Source organism: Lathyrus oleraceus, chromosome 2 (assembly GCF_024323335.1).
Source record: "Lathyrus oleraceus cultivar Zhongwan6 chromosome 2, CAAS_Psat_ZW6_1.0, whole genome shotgun sequence".
Taxonomy (NCBI): domain Eukaryota; kingdom Viridiplantae; phylum Streptophyta; class Magnoliopsida; order Fabales; family Fabaceae; genus Lathyrus; species Lathyrus oleraceus.
In genome coordinates this window covers 53141966-53159556 of record NC_066580.1, presented here as the reverse complement: position 1 = coordinate 53159556, position 17591 = coordinate 53141966, and the positions used below count along the sequence as shown (strand labels likewise).

Sequence of the window (17591 nt, the reverse complement as noted above, 5' to 3'; positions counted from 1 at the left end):
TCCATCTTACTTTCACACAAAACCCATAGGCGCTGGAAGAAAACCTCAGCCTAAAGAGAAAGTTGTAGAACAAAAAGATTCATCGAGTTCGACGGATATTGGAGAGTTGGACTTAACCTATTTGAATTTTCCCAGGATATTTAGAACCTGCCCATGGTCGAAAGATCCTTCTGACTACGTATCTTGGTTAGATAAAATCGAAAAAGTTAAAGGGTCTTTTTGGAAAGAAGTAGGCATTTTCGACCTTATCCAGTTGTCGAGAGTAGGACCCAATATCTGCCCAAATATGCTTTTGGCTTCTCTCTACTTTTGGGATAGTACTTACAACACCTTTCACCTTCCTTGTGGGATGGTTACGCCTACCCTTTTCGACGCAGCAGCCATTGTTGGTCTTCACCCCAATGGTATAGATTTCGACCCTACTGTCTTAAGTGAAGATACCATTGCTTTCGAGACTAGCCTTGCACCCTACTCCTTATTCATGTCCTATTACCATGATAAGAGTACCACTGAAGTTTTAGATGTCGAACATATAGCCTTTTTGACACTATGGCTGTCCAAATATGTGTTCTGTTCTCGCTCTCTTCAAGTTGCCAAGAGATTTATCACCATAGCCAATCAGCTTCATGCAGGCACAAAACTATGTTTGAGCGAAATGATTCTGGCGAATCTCTATGAATCTCTGAGCGAGAGTGTACATTTCTTAAAGAACACCAAATCCCAAGGGAAAATCAACTTATCAGGACCTTTTTGGCTCTTGCAACTATGGCTCAATGCCACCTTTGAAGCTAGTCTTCCTGTAGCACCAGAAATAGATGAAGAAGAAGTAAACAATAGGACTGTCGAATGGCCAAGATTAGTGCTACTAACGCCAACTGATGAAGGAATCAGCCTTCGACAAGCTTTTAAAAGCTATGTTATGATGTTTGCTAAAAGTCATCAATTTACTTCGACCATGGCACCTTTTGCTGATAGAAAAATCGGACCTAAGTGGTTTACCCAACAGCTGCCCTTGGAGATGCAAAAGGACGAAAACACATTTCTGAATGTTTGGGAATCGTTCTTGACCCCTAGGCTCCTTTTTTCTTATCGTAACACCACTAAAAACCAAATTGCTTTGATAGTTTATCAACCCAACCTTGTTTCTAGACAATTTGGTCTAATCCAAATCAAACCTCAACCTATATTCCCCAAAAAGGGGTCCATCATCTTTTATAACTCCCTTCACACTGAAGACGAAGGCAAAGAGCTGTCGAAGAAACTAGCTGATGCTTCTCTCGACATTCGACCAGTTATTTTTCGACCATCATTCTTATGCACTCCTGAGTTTGATGAATGGTGGAAGGATTATTATTCCAACAAATTTTTTGACGTAGCTGCTTTTGCTACACATTTGACAAATGCTTTCGCTTTTGTGCAGGATCGGACCAAAAAAGGTATTCCACGACATGTTAAGGAAATACAGAAATTTCAAAAATATTTTGAAACTGCGTATAGACCTGATGATCTTAGTCGAACCATATGCGAAGCAGCGGCCGAATTAAAACGTAAATTGACAGAGAAGTTTAAAAAACTGTCATTGCCTTCCAATCTTTCACCAGAGGCGCGCTATGACCTGGCTTTCAATTTTCATCCACCAAAGTTTCCTCCTTTGCCAACTGCTGACTTTGGGGTGGCGTTTGGTTTTCCACTTCCAGACTGGTTCCTTTGTGGGGATTTTATGAAAATTCTTCGTCAAAAGTATCAAAAACCTGCTGAGCGTGTGGTTCCGACTAAGTATCATCTGGGCGAATATCCAGGACACCTTCATATTGGAATAGAACACGTTCGCGTGGAAGATACCATTCTTGAAGGTGTTCACAGAAAAATATGATTTTTCTTTCTGTTATTCTAACTGTCTTATCATGTATCTCTTATATTTGTTTCTGAATTTTCTTTCTTTCCTTAGCCGTGAAGATCCCTGCTAAGAAAGCTGTTGTCGAAGCGTCGCCCAGTACTGCTAAGAAGCCTTCGACAAAGGTACAACACTTTTTTTTCTTATTATTTTCCTTCCATTATTCAAAACTAACTGGCTTTGGCCTGTATGACTAGGTAAGTCGAAAACCCTCAACAATCCAAAAGAAGAAGAGTGAAGAGGAGAGAAAAGAGGATAAAGTCCCTAGTGAAGAGTCTGGTGATGAATCTCCAGAGTTAGTCCCTCCTCCTCAGAAGAAAAAGAAACTCACGAAGGTTTCTTCCCAAAGGTCCATCGTCAACCCAATCAGGAAGGATTCTGCCAGTACTTCTCCTGCCAAGCCTCAGTCGAAAGATACGGGGAGTGGGAAATCCGGTTTTAACACTGAAATTCCTGAGGTAATTTTTCAATTCGACAGCATATGTTTACCTTTCCTACATCTTTCTTCTACATCTTAGAATTTATTTTTAGGAACAAGTGGCTGTCGAAGGAACGTCTGAGAAAATTTTGGAGGAAACAGCGCCAGAGGAAGATATCCCCGCCAGTGACCATGACATGCAAACCGTAGAAGAATTCGACACTACAGTGGGTGAAGCTTCTGAAGATGAATCTCCTCCTCATCCAGGATTACATGTTGCACCTCAGGGTGATGATATTGAAATGGAGGTTGTAGTCGAAGATGATCCTGAAGATGGAGCTGCCAGAGATGGGGACAACCAGTTGAAACGAACAGAGGTTGAGCCTACTTCGACGCGAAACACTCCACCTGCTCCTGACCGGGCCCAAGGGAGTGGCAAATCAACTGGTTCGACCAGTTTTTCTCGCGAGGAGCTTGAGAATCTCAAAGTGCAAAGACCTTTGGAGTATCTGAAAGCCATGCTTAGCACCCGTTTTAATTTTCAGGATTCTTCGCAGAGTAGTTCGACCACTTCTGGGGCAACTTCTGAAGCACCATCACTTGGCAACCTCCTGACCAAAATCAAAACGAAAATCCTTGATGTCGATTTGTTTAAAGTCTTGGAAAAAAATTCCCTTACTCAAATTGGTCTTAAGAAAATTCTGAAGCAAGTGAATGTCCTGGAAGCTTCTGCTGAGATTGGAAGTTTTGTGATGGAGCTGATGACTCTCATTGACTTGGCCACTGCAGATCTCCATCGTCAAAGGGATCTTACCAATCAAATCTCCTCCAAGTCTGAAACTCAAACTGCTGAATGGGATGCTGTTTCGACTTCGACTGACAAAGTTTCAAAATTGCAAAAGCTCTCTGAAACGTATGTCGAAGAAGTTGCTGCTTGCAATGACAATATTCAAAAATGGAAAACACAGATAGCAGCACTTCAAGAAAAGATCTCTCAAGAGGAGAAACGTAAGGCATCCATTCAGCAACCCAAGTAGAGCGAGATTGACGAAGAATTGAGGGTGGGTATTCGACATGCAGAGAAAGCCCATCAACTTAGTCAGGAGATTGAGACTCTCTCTACTCACAAAGTCTTTGTGATCATCGACTCCAACTCCAGAGGCAGAAGTTTGCCACTTTGAGGGATACTTTTGCCAATTTTAATTTTTAGTCGAATTTATTTAGCAACTCTCAGCCCTTTGAGGCTTTCTTTGTAATAACTTTTGAATGCCATTTTTATTTGGCCCATCTTATCACAATTATGTTTTGCACTTATTCTGTTACTACTTTTACTTCCTGCAATATAGGCTTATATTTTTTCAAATACTTGCCATTTATTCTTAGGATTCTCTTATCCTTCTCTATTTCTTCTATTTCATACGCGCCGTTTGAAAATGTTCTCAAGACCTGGAAAGGTCCCTCCCATTTAGGAGACCACTTTCCCATTAATTTATCCTTTCGATCCATAGGAAGGATTACTTTCCACACAAGATCACCTATTAAGAAGGTCTTGAATCTTACTTTCTTGTTGTAAAATCTTTCGACTCTCTCCTTTTGTCTTCTTATTAGGTCTAGCGCGCGCAGCCTTTCTTCGTCTAAATCAACTAGTTCGTCCTCATCATACTCCAATATGTATCTGATGGGATTTCATGATGCCTTTGCACTCTGACTGACTGCAGATATATTTCGACTGGCAAAACTGCATCGTGTCCGTAAGTCAACTTGAATGGAGTCGAATTCGTTGCCTCTTTGGGGGACGTTCGACAAGCCCACAAGGCTTGATCCAAAGTCTTATGCCAATTTCTAGGCTTTTTCCCCACATGCTTCTTAATCAAGTTTATCACTACCTTGTTGGCTGCTTCAACTTGCCCATTTGCTTGAGCGTAGTAAGGTGTCGAAGTAAGGAGCTTAAAACCTGTCTCTTGTGCAAACTTCTGCATGTTTTTATCGGTGAACACAGATCCTTGATCTGTTGTTATTGTCTCAGGTATCCCAAATCTATAGATTATGTATTTTTGGATAAAGTCTATGACTGCTTCTTGATCCACATTCGCCAATGATATGGCTTCGGTCCATTTTGTGAAATAGTCTATCCCAACCAAAATGTACCTTTGCCCTTTTGAGGAAGCTGGTCGAATCTCCCCGATCAAGTCCAACGCCCATCCTCTGAATGGCCAAGGTTTTATAATTGAGTGCAACTCACTTGCAGGGACATGAGGTATGCCTGCATGTACTTGACATTCCTGACAACCTTTTGCGAATTCGACACAATCTTTCAGCATTGTTGGCCAATACATTCCTTGTCGAAATAAAAGCCACTTCATTTTGTGACCTGCTTGGTGCGCGCCACACGCTCCACTGTGTACATTCGACAAGGCTATGTAGGCTTCGTCCTCACTCAGGCATTTCAACAAAACTCCTTCTGCAGTCTTTTTGAACAATTCATTTCCCAAAAGTACGTAACTCAAAGCTCTGTATTTTACCTTTCTTTCCGCTTTCTGATTTGGGTCTTGTAGATAATCCTTGACAGGCTTTCTCCAGTCTGTTATTCCTGAATCATCTATGTTGAATATCTCGAAGTTTTCTTCGTCACCGTATCCTAATCTTATTGACTCTAGATCTGATGGGGACAACTTGGTGGACACGACTCTTCCTCTGACTTCAATGGCTTCTTCTAACTTTTCCTTCGACACTTTGTATCCGGACGCTAGTTGAGCAAGATCATTCGCTTCTTGATTCTTCAACCTGGGAATGTGCCTGAAGACGACGTTGTCGAATGCTTTGAGAAGTCTATTGGCTATTACAAAGTACATGATTAAATTTTCTTTCACGCACTTATACTCTTTCGTCAACTGCTTTATTACCAGTTCGGAATCACCCATTATTTCGACTCTCGTTGCCCCCAATTTCAACAAGATTTCAAGTCCAGCGATCAAAGCTTCGTATTCTGCTTCATTATTTGAACACAGACTTTCAACTTTGTACTTGAATTTTGTTGGAATTTTTTCAGGAGAAATAATCAACATCCCAACGCCCGTTCCGTTTTTATGACTGGAACCGTCGAAGTACAGTTTCCAAGGTTCCAGTTCGACGTATTCCACGTCTTCGTTTATAGAGTGGTCCGCTATGAAATCAGCGACCACTTGTCCTTTCACTGCTTTTAAAGGCAGATATTTCAAGGAGTATTCTGTTAAAGCTAAAGCCCACTTTCCAATTCGACTATGTAAAATAGATTTAGATAACATATACTTTATTACGTCGAAATGGGAAGAAATATATACATCGACAGGTTTTATATAATGCTTTAGTTTGATACAAGAGAAATATACACACAGGCATAACTTTTCTATAATGCTATATCTAGTTTCGGCATCGTTCAGGACTCTACTGAGATAATAAATGGCCCTTTCGACGCCATTCTCATCTTCTTGACACAACATACTTCCTAATGTTTTGTCTGATGCCGAAATGTACAATCTCATATTTCTTTTTCTGCAAGGAGACATCAGGATTGGGGGATTAGCCAGGTACTCCTTGATTTTGTCGAAAGCCGCTTGCTGTTCTTGCCCCCATGCGAAGTCTTCTTTCTTTAGTCGAAGTAGAGGAGAGAAAGCTTGTGTCTTCCCACTGAGGTTGGAGATGAATCTTCTGAGAAAGTTGATTTTCCCTAGCAGAGACTGCAACCCCTTTTTGGTTGATGGCGCTTTCGCTTCCATTATGGCCTTGGCCTTATTTTCGTTTATTTCGATCCCCTTCTTGTGGACCACAAAGCCTAAGAAATCACCCGCCTGCACACCAAAAGCACATTTAAGTGGGTTCATTTTCAAACCAAACTTCCTCATCCTTTCAAAGGATTGTCGAAGATGATCTATTCGATTTTTTCCTGAAACAGACTTAATCACAATGTCGTCAATATACACTTGCATGAAAGTTTCGATGAAATCATGAAAGATGGAATTCATGGCACGTTGGTAAGTCGCTCCAGCGTTCTTTAAACCAAAAGGCATTACTACCCATTCGTACGTTCCTATGGCTCCAGGACAACGGAAAGCCGTTTTAGGAATGTCTTCTTCAGCGATAAAAATTTGGTTATAGCCAGAGTATCCGTCTAGCATGCTTAAGTACTCATGGCCGGCTGCAGAATCTATGAGCATTTCTGCCACTGGCATAGGATATTCATCCTTTGGGGTAGCCGAGTTTAAGTCTCGAAAATCAATACATACCCTAAGTTTGCCATTTTTCTTAATTACTGGAACAATATTTGCAATCCATTCGACATACCTGGTTGTGCGGATGAACTTGCATCTTAGAAGTCTTTCGACCTCTTCTTTTATTTTCGACAGGATTTCTGGTGCGAAGCGTCTCGGAGTCTGCTTTACTGGCTTCTTCCCTTCCATTATTGGCAACTGCATTTCGACCAGACTTCTGTCAAGACCAGGCATTTCGTCATAATCCCATGCGAAGCAATCTTTGAATTCTTTCAGCAACTGGACTATTTCGACCTTGAACTGGGGGTCCATTTTTGCGCTTATGTACGTTGGTCTATGTTCTGCCCCCGCTCCTATGTTTATCTCTTCTAAAGGATCCTGCACCACCATCTTCTCGTTAGTTGACACTGGATCTTTTTCGAACCCCAGAGGTTCGTCGTCGTAAATGGCGTCAAGCTTTTGGTGTTGCCATCCGCCCATTTGGTTGGTGACATGATCTTCCGCAACGTCTTCTTGAGGACATTGTTTGTTGGAGTTCTCTTGGTTGGCTTCGACAGCCATATTCTTTACCTCAGCCTCAAGGGCCTCTTTTAGTTTGTTTTCGGCCATGTAAGCCGTAATCTTTTCGATCGCTGATTGTTCACTCGTCATCGTCAAATTCACTACCGCATCCCGTCGGCGCTATATGAGTGGTTCCCCATATGTAAGTTTCGCCAATCACTTCTTTATCCCACTGGAAACCATGCGTTGGATGTAGGTACATGGAGCAATAGGCATTGTCTGTCGTCTTCAAGTCGAATTCTGCCGGGCTGCAGGGAGGTATATGAGCCAGGTTTTTGTCGAAGCTTTGGCTGTTAACAGTGTTTACCTCGGTCATGAAGTAGCTTTGGTCAGCCTCGATGTTTTCGACGATTCCATCTGGCCTCCATATGGCTATCCGCTGGTGCATTGAAGAGGGTACAGCTCCTACGCCGTGAATCCATTCCCTACCAAGCAGCAGGTTGTAGTTGGCTTTCGAAGCGATGACTATGAACATTGTAGGTCTTGTTATGGTTCCTACAGTTAAGTTCACTTGGATGACTCCCATAGTTGTCCCTATCTTCCCTTCGTAATTCGACAGCACCATGTTGTGAGGCTTCGCGTCCGAATCGTCTTTTCCAATCTTCTTCAGCATGTAGTGGGGCATCAAATTCACTGCCGCTCCCCCGTCCACCAGTATCTTATTCACGCCGACATTTTCCACCTTTCCTTTTATAAACAGAGGTTTCAAATGCGCTTTCATGGAGTCGTCTGGTCTTTCGAAAAAAGCGTTCTGCTCTTCGACGCATCCGTTGTTCATCACATAGTAGCAGACGGGCTTGTGTGCCATTGTTTCTTCCTCCATTTCGTCTCCTTCATCCTCAATTTCCATGACTCTATCATAGTCTCTAGGGAGAACAGAGACCACGTTGCAAATCACGTTGAAGGATGCCTCTGAGTCAGAGTTAAAACTGTCGGTTACTTCATCATCTTCCTGCATCTTCTCTTTCGACGCCACCGATTCGACAACTCCGCTAGGATTGATCTGGAGGGGAGTCTCTTTCCTGCTCCTTGTCTGACGATTGTTGCTAGATTCTGCTTCGTTTGGACCATTCATGTTCTTTTTCGCCATCTCTATTTCTGCCCTCTTCTGCCTTTGGAACCTCCTCCATTGGGACCTGGACATGGGATTTTTGCCTTTGTAATTCTCTGACGGGTATGGTCTTGGCTTGTGTTTTTCCATTTCCTTCTTGCCCTCCATCGACGCGCCTCTCTGAACCTCGAACTTTCCCCATTTCTTCTGCCCCTGGGCGTCCCTAATGGGTTGAACCCATTTGTCGTCCGTCGCTTTGTCAGATGGTTTATAGGTGTTCTGGCGTCTCTCTCCGTGCCTCCACTGGTGGTGATCACTTCTCCTTGGGTCATATCTCACTGTTCCCCAATTCTCTTTCCTTTTGGTCTTATCCACCGCTTCCAGGTTGGTTGCTGCCTTTCTGTCGAAGACTGCGCTGCAGCGTGGGCACAACATCACTTCGGTTTTCATCCTTTGGCACCTCTTGATGAATTCCATTAAGTTTTCCTCCTCTCTAGGGTACGCCAGCCTTTGGTACTCTTTCTGACGACGCTCTTCGCCCTCTTCGACCTGGTCCTTCTGAGATATTTCTACCATATTTACCCCAACATTTTGTTCGTCGGCGATGCTTAATTCGTTCATCTTCCTGATGAGCCTCTCTTCTTCGCCTTCGACGCCTTTTGGTGTCTGGTCGAACTCTTTCTCTGGGCAACAGCACCAAGATATGGTCCTGGGACCATGTTTGCAACAGCATTTGTTCCAATTCCTTCTGGGGTCTTCCATTGTCCTACGCAGAATCCCACTGATCATGGGCTTCGAAGGACCGTTAGCGGCTTCCGCTTTGATTTTTGTGACCTCTTCACTGAAAGGCCCCATGGTGTTGACGCAGTTGGCGATATCACCTTTCTTTGCTTTGTTAGAATCAAGGCCTTCAGCAGCCTTGTTTTCAATCGCTGGGTCTTCAGTAACCCTCCCTTCGTATTAGGGGCATGCTCAATTGCGTCGACTGTCTCCTCATTGTTTTCTGAAGAGGCATCTCCCCAACCGCTTGGTTGGATTGTGTTGATGTCGATCTGAGAGCTTGCCGGCGCGTTGTACTTCACAAGAAAATCATATTTCCCACTTGGCTGTCCCAAGCGGTCCCAATTCTCCTCTTGTCGAAACTCCACATTCTCGACAGCATTGTCACCGTCCTTCTTGTCGAAACCTTCAGTAGTTTCTATTCTTTTCTGGCTTGCGAGATCATCAGTAATCTCGACCATGTTGACATTTGCGTCGAAGCTTCCAGGGGCTCCACCATTTCCAAATTGCCATCAGGAGCAACTTCGGCCTCCACCATGTTTACGACGGATGGTTCAGCGTAGTGGGCTTCGACTGCTTGCATAGGATTCGAGTCGATCTTCATCTGTTGTTTTGGTTTGTCACCAAACTTCAGCCTTCCGTCCCGGATAGCATTTTGAACGAGATCCCTGAAAAGGAAACAACGAGACGTCTTATGGCCCAGAAAATTATGGTATTTACAAAAACCTCTCTTTTTCTGTTGTTCCATAGGCGGTTCTTTAGCGCCTGGTGGTTTTATTAATTGACCATCTTTAACCAACAGATCGAAGATTTCGTCACATTTGGTAATGTCGAACGTATAAGTCCTTTTGGGGAACTTATCGTTGGTTTCGACTGGGTTTCCGTTCGACGGAGTTAGTACTTTGCACGAATAAGGTGGCCCTTGTTTTAGTTCTGCTAGGTCGATTTCTTGTTCGTCGAAGCTACTTGGTTCGTGTTCGTCGAACTCATCATCTTGGCGAACCCCTACGTAGGCTACCCTCTCTTTTTTATTCTTATTTGCCCTGAATTTTTCGTCCCTTAACCTTTCGACCTGTCTCACTCTATCCGCTAATTGGGCCATATCCCTCAGATACTGGGTATCTAGTTTCTTCCTTATAGAATAGTCTAGTCCCCCTGCGGCCATTTCGACCAACTCATGTTCTGGCACTGGGGTGAAACATCTAGCCTTTAGCAATCTGAACCTATTTAAATAATCATCTATTGGTTCAGAGTGTTTTCTCTTGACACTGGCTAATTCTTTCAGACTTATTTTTGTTTGTCCCATGTAGAATTGTTCATGGAACAGCCTTTCTAATTGGGTCCACGTGTATACTGAATTTGCAGGCAAAGATGTAAACCAAGTAAACACGTTTTTTGTTAAGGAACTAGGGAAATATTTTATTTTCAAATTTTCGTTACGGGCTATCTCCCCTGCCTCGATCAGGTAACGTGCCACATGTTCTATAGTGGACTCACTAGTGTCCCCTGAGAACTTTGTGAACTTAGGGACTTTCCACCTTGGTGGCAATTCTTCTTGCAGAATATATTCTGATAGCGGGGATGCGTAACTAGGCCTTTGTAAACCCATGTTCATCCCATTTTGTGCCATTATCGTTTCGACCATGGCTGCCAAATTATTTTCGACAGGCGGATTATTATACTGCATCCGTTGTTGCAATACAACATCCGCGTCCTGGCCTCTCTGGATTACTATCCTTCTAGGCTCTTGTGGAATGGGGATTTCGACACGAGGCTGTTCGACTACATCCTCTCGGTTTCTGACGTTCGTTTGAGGATTGTCTAACGGTATCTGGTTTATCGTAGGTTCTTCTTGGACCGCTACCGCTGGGTTATGAACCACTTGTTCTCTGTGTCGAGTTTGAGGGACTCCAAAGAAATCAGCAATGCGCGTCATTTGCGCTGCCAACGCTTGGTTTGTTTGAGTGGTGTTCTGTATTAGTGGATTAAACACCGCTCCCATTTGTTGCGTCAACATTTGGACCATATCATGATTACTCTCGTCCATCTGCTGTCTAATCACTTGCGCCGAATTATTTGTTATCGGCGGCACGTAAAGTGGTTGTTGATTCAGTCTACTCACGTTTCCACCATATCCTGACCCTTGTAAGGGTGAAGACACGTTGGCCATCGAGTCTGAATATATTAACGGGGAGTTATGTAAATTTGCCATCACCGAAGTTGGCATTCCGAAGGGTTGTTCCCTACCAGGCGGAGGCATGGTGAAATTCGTTACAAAAGGCCTAGAAGTGTTTCCCACAGGGGGGGGTGTCCCAATGGGCATTTGTTGTGCCCTGAAGGACGAACTAGGCGCGTTTTGTGACATCGAAACCGCTGGTATCGACCCCGCTGACGAAGGTACAGCCTCTGACACAGGGACCGATCCTATATTGCCTTCTGTCGAAAGGACAGGGTTAGATACTGGGATGGATTCGTTAGGATTATTTGGCTGGTTCGCCATTTTCCTTACTCTTGTTCTTTTAGGTATTTCTACTTCGGATACGGCTAATTTACCGCTTCTCAGTCTCATACAAATGAAGGACAGATTTTGACTAGCGATTATCTAACTTTCTAAATTTTTGCACGGTCCCACTGGGCGTGCCAATTTGTTCGCTGTGAATTTCGGCGAACAACCTCTGGTTTACCAAAACTTGTAGAATTGGGTTACTTGCAGGATCAACCACACAAATCCTAGGACATGTGCAGATCTAGATAGTCTTGAAGATGTCTAAAATCACTTTCATATCTTTCATTTCTGTTCTCTAAGTGTTTTACGTCGAAATATGTTGATTACAATGTTAAGTGGATGTAAATTTAACAAGATAAAGTAAATGGCGGAAAATAACTGACGAAATGTAAAGTGTCGAAAAGGATAAAGTGCAGAAAGATAAATGACTGGAAAACATAAAAGAGATTTGTAAAGAACTTTGAACTTTATAAAATAAACTTTGAAGGAATTGGTGTTTGTTTACACATACATTTTCCAAATATGACTCTTTTCTCTCACACGGGTACTTTGAGTGTTTTCAGGAATTTTGTATAAGTAATTCTTCACACCCTTTTTCTGATAACAACTATCCTATTTATATACAAATAAAACAACTGTTACTAACGACTAAATCCTAAAACTATGACACATGGCTCTCCTCCTTTCGCCAGATGCTTCCACGCGTCTTCTGCCAAACGTCACAACCTTTTAAATTCAAATTTACTTTTAAGTCGAAATGACGTCTTCCTTCAGGATTTTTGTCGAATTATCAACATACTGCCATGTTCTCCCTATCTGTCAAAAGTGCTTTTCCTAGGTGCAAACATCTTTGTCGAAATGACGAAACCTCCATTTTGTCGAAGTGTCGAACCATACTTATTAATCAAATCGTTTCAACCCATGTCATCATTTGTCGAAAAAATCATTTCTTACACCAAATCTCATGGCGTCGAAAACGCACGTATACATCTGCAACTGCATTTTATTTTATTTTATTAAAATACATACAAGAATAGTTGTTTAAAGTAACCATTGTGATATGTTGAGACATATAACGACAGTTGTTTAAAGTAACCATTGTGATATGTTGTGTGTTACTTGTCTTATAATCACAGTAGCACGACCGTGGTGGAAAGAATCATACATACAATCACACCTTACCTCACAACGGTTGATCAGACGTGGTTGTATTCCGTTTCCAACCGTTATAAGATGTGTTTTCCTTAGTAGTGTTATGTTATGATTTAATCTATGTATCACATATATCCCTTATTCTATATGTAAATCAGGGTAATGGGGGTCAAAATCAGGGCTTCGAATGAGCTTCCATGGTCAAAACACAGAAAATTGCATTCTGCACAGTGTGATAAGCTGGTTGTCACGTGCTTGGGTCAGCTGTTGGTCGTCAGCGGGGTGACGGGGAAACTATCATGGTCTCTAGGAAGAAATTCTTCCGCCGATTGTCACATAGGTGACAAGTAATGAAAGAGGGTGGTCACGGGATGGGTGTCGGTCATCACACAGAAGACGACCAGGTTCTCATGTTGTTAAGGACTCATTTTTTAATGGTTGGTCCAGTTTCTGACGTTGTTTCCTCGGGTAATTGATGTTTGACTGTTGCTTTGGGGTTTTCAGTGTAATTAATTAATTAAGGTGAATTATTATTATGATGAAGTAATAATTAAATTGATTTGTATGATTGTATGTGTTGAGTTATGATCATGTGTGTGAGTCGTTGTGTTATGAGTATAATTATGTGTTATGAATATAATTGTTTGTGTTATGTTGAGGTGTGTAGTTCAGAAGTGGGGACTACTGTTGAATAATGTATTGCATTGTTGGTTATGGTTAGAAGTTGAACCATAATTATTGTTGTTGCATTATTGTATGATATGCATCATATTGTGTCTCTGTGTTGAAAGAGGTGAGTCATGGTTCAAAAGTGCGGATCTATGATCTTCCTGAAAAAGAATAGTGATCCAAAACGCAGCGGAATTTAAAATTTCTCCTTTAGTGATCCTTACGAATGGGCATGATCAGTGATAGAATCGTTACCTCTTGTGACGATTGAAACCTTTGAAGCAGATCTACGGAGCGATCACGAACGTTGAACGATGACAACGCCTATACTCAGTCCATACGAACAGATTCCTTCAATCTCAGTGCTAGCTGCTACGAATGAAGGCTTTGAGTGAGAGAGAGAGAGAGAGAGAGAGAACGAAATTGCAACTGCAACAAATGCTTCTGCACAAGGGTTCTATTTATAGAACCACTTATGTGGGCTACAAGATAAAAGCCCACTTAAGTGTATGTGGCCTGTAGCGGTGTATTCGTCGCTATATGATCTATCGATTAAATCATAAGCAAGTTATACAATGAAATTTCGAGTCGCCACCGCACTTTTATTTATCCAAAGGACTGGCTAAAAAGCGAACAAAAGCCTAAGAAGTTTTACACGTAGAAAACTAATAAAAAGATCAGAGATTCTGGGTAAGGGGTAAATTACGCAATGGGAAGGTGTTAGGCACCCACTACGTCCTAGGTACTCCTAGGGAGCCCTTTTCACACTTGTTGTACTAAATTGTTATTTGTCATGACATAAGTATTGTGCAAACATGATTGGGATGATGAGAAAAGAATGTACAAGTTAGTTATTTTTGTGTTATTGGGTTTGAACGGATGAACCCGCTGCCTACGTACCTTCCATCAAAGGTAAGGATCAAAACGCCGTAGTTCGGCTAAAAGATTTCCAAAAGTTGGTGGATTCAGTTTTAAACACAAGCACTGAGGCTTTTCATTATCAATGGGAGAACACTCGACCAAAAAACAACATCCACCATGCGAGGATAGCTTCGACGTACTAGAGGGGTTAGCCCTGTTTTCAGTACGGAAGTCTTACTGTCGACTCACTAAGGATAGGCAAGATTTACATCAACCACAATGATAATTGAAACCTATGGCTAATGCATGAAAAGATTAACAATGGACAGAGCCAAAACAAGTGAATGAGTGAAGTTAATTGATTGTGATTATGAAAATGAAGTCAAAGTATGATTAAGATTGATTTGAAAGAAGTATTATGAAAATGAGTTTGAAAAAAGTCAAGGACTTGGGGTCCAGGTTTTTAGTTAAAAAAACATGAAGATGTTTGCACAATATCTATGTCAAGTTTGAAATCAAAGTGCGAAAAAGGTTTAGGACATAATGAGGATGAATGGATGAGGATGGATTGTAAAACTTCTTAGAAGGTTCACTTCTTGAAATCATATAGGGGATGATTCAAGTGTGTCCTTTGGAATAGCAATGGATAATAATAAACAAACAAAGCAAAGAAAGGCGGATACTGGATGCCAATCAATGGTCTTATACCAATCTCCTAAAACAAAACGGGATATCAGAAGCCACTCAATGGTCTTACACTAATCTCCTCAATCAAAGAAACAAAAGGCGGATGCCGGATACCAATAGATGGATTTACACCAGTCTCCTAAAATAGAAATGGATATCAGAGGCCACTCAATGGTCTTACACTAATCTCCTAAAACAAAATGAAACTTGGATACCGGATGCCAATCTGTCTGGACTTATACCAATATCCAACATATGATCATAGGAAAAGCAAATGCCAACTTACAGGGACTTACAGTTGCAACCTCACATAAACAAACAAAAGCAAGACATGGATGTCAGATGCCAATCTATCTGGGCTTACTCTAACCTCCACAGTATGGTCCTAGGAATACAAATGCCAACTTGCAGGGACTTACAGTTGTATCCTCACATACAAACAAACAAAACAACATGTGATCATAGGAGAGCAAATGCCAACTTGCAGGGACTTACAGTTGCTTCCTCACATACAATCAAGTAAATGCATCAGGCAAAGATAAGATGAGTGGCCAAGGTGATGGTCTTATACTCACTTCCATATCATAGGAGCAATGGCCAATGGATGGTCTTACAATTGTCCTCAATGGGTAAACAACAATGATAATGTCACAAAGACAAATGAGATGATTATGCATTGATGAGCAATTAATGATGATGAGTGCACAAAGCATGAAAGCAAACATGTGTATATGAAGCAATCAATCAATCAATCAATATCAAACAGCACACTCTATAGCCAAACAAGGAGGCTCACACAAGAGGGTTAGGCACTGAGGCCAACTGGAATAGGGTCAAAGAGTTGCTCTTAACCTTGCCATTGAGAGGCTAAGGTGAAGCAGATGAAAGGAGATGAGGGGTGCGCCTCATTGCTCTTATCCCTGATCAGGGAGAGCATATCTGAAAGTGTGGGAGCTCAGAAAGTAGGAACTCTTTCCACATTATTGACTCGATAGATCTTGGGTTTTTATCTCAATGCTACAACCATGTAATGGGAGCAAGGAGAGGACTCACTGAATAGTAGGGGATAGGCTACTTATCCCTTTGATCTACCAATTGCCTTACTTGAAGGACTTTTCCTGCTTGGGACAATTTTAAACACACACAAGCATTGCCTCTTAAGGAGGACTTCAGACAGTTTGCCCGGCCAAATAACAGGCCGGGTCTCCAGACTACATGAAGAAGAAGTAATTATACCTCAAAGCAAATTGCTAAATAGCAAAGCAAAGCAAGTTCAAAGAACTTAAGCAACTAAAAAGGTACCTGAAAAAGTCAAACTAATCAGTAAACAGTTCAACAGTTTAAATCAAAAGGAATGGATAAACAGTCCACACAGAGGGACCAAGGTGCATAGCACACGACTCAAGTCACATGAGTCAACCTACAAAACAAGGGTTAGCACATGATCTATAATCAAACTCAATCCAATTTGAATGATCATTGAGGCATTGGTGCTTAACCTGAAACATTAACTCAATTGTAAGCTCAAAAGACCACTAGGACTAGCCTAGGGTCAAGGATGAAAGAAAAAAGTCAAAACAGCAAGGAAAAGCTAACCAAAGTCAAGGTCAAACATTTAAGAAGCTATCTCAATTGGGCCCACATCCATATCATGCATCATTGTCATTTCATAAACCAAAGAAGTCAAAACATGGCAAGAGGGAGCACAAAGAGGTCAACAGCAAGACTTGGCTCAAACTCAAACATAAACATTTCCAAAAATCATGAAATAATTCATGCTCAATCACAATCCATAACATAGCAGGCATATTAAATTTCAACTCAATTGGATCATGGGAAGATAGTCAAATAAAATCAGGAAGTCAACACAATTTCAAGTGTGCACAAAGAAGGTCAACAAACATGTATCAACTTCAAAAAATCATAACAAATTGGAAACAGATGAGAAATGGATGGGATTAACACCAATGCAAAGCTCAAGATGTCTAGTATGCATATATGAAATTTCATGATCATACAATAAGGCATGAGGATTTCCCAAAGGATTTGGCAACATGTATCACATAAAGTCAACAATTGACTAGGCATGGAAGAAAATTCACAATCAAATGGAAAATTGCACAATTAAATCCAGGAAAAATCACACATCAACTAGACATATAAAGGATGGTTCATACAAAATTTCACATTATTTGGAGGCCAGGAAGCATGTGAACAAAAATCATGAACTTGCATATCATTGGTGTGACACAAATTGTCACACCCTACTTCAAAAATTCATAACTCACACACCACAAATGATAAATCCACAAACTTTACATCAAAACAAAGATGAATGAGTCTAGTTTAACCACAAAAATTTTCAGAACCAATGGATACAAACTCATCATTTCACAAGGGTTTTGGCAATATGTATCATTTTTGGTCACTTTACATAAACCCTAAGGCCAATTAAAATCCAGCCAACCAAAAATTCAATAAAAATCATGATTAAATAATAGACATTCAGATGAACACAATGCTGAAAATTTCATGAATTTTGGAATTAAAATGAGTGAATTATGATTTTTGTAAGTTTGTGTAACAAGATGAAAATATATTATGAAATGAAATGATTTAACATATGATTAATTAAAAATAATTAAGCACGGTGGCAGTATGGTAAATATTGGCCAACTTAAATGAAACGGTGAGTTTGGTCATCCTGCGTGGCAAACAGTAATTCGGCATGGCAACAGCACAGTGGGATTTCATGCAAACGCGAT

At 41.4% G+C, this 17591-nt stretch overlaps 1 protein-coding gene across 1 annotated transcript; it reads left to right on the top strand.

The window, feature by feature from the left end:
* The first annotated feature begins 655 nt into the window (after positions 1 to 655).
* LOC127121895 (uncharacterized) lies at positions 656 to 3349 on the top strand. The gene is made up of 5 exons (XM_051052323.1): positions 656 to 1436; positions 1949 to 2019; positions 2092 to 2352; positions 2426 to 2759; positions 3198 to 3349. The coding sequence occupies exons 1-5, from the start codon at positions 656 to 658 to the stop codon at positions 3347 to 3349; spliced, it is 1599 nt and encodes a 532-aa protein (XP_050908280.1).
* Positions 3350 to 17591: the final 14242 nt, after the last annotated feature.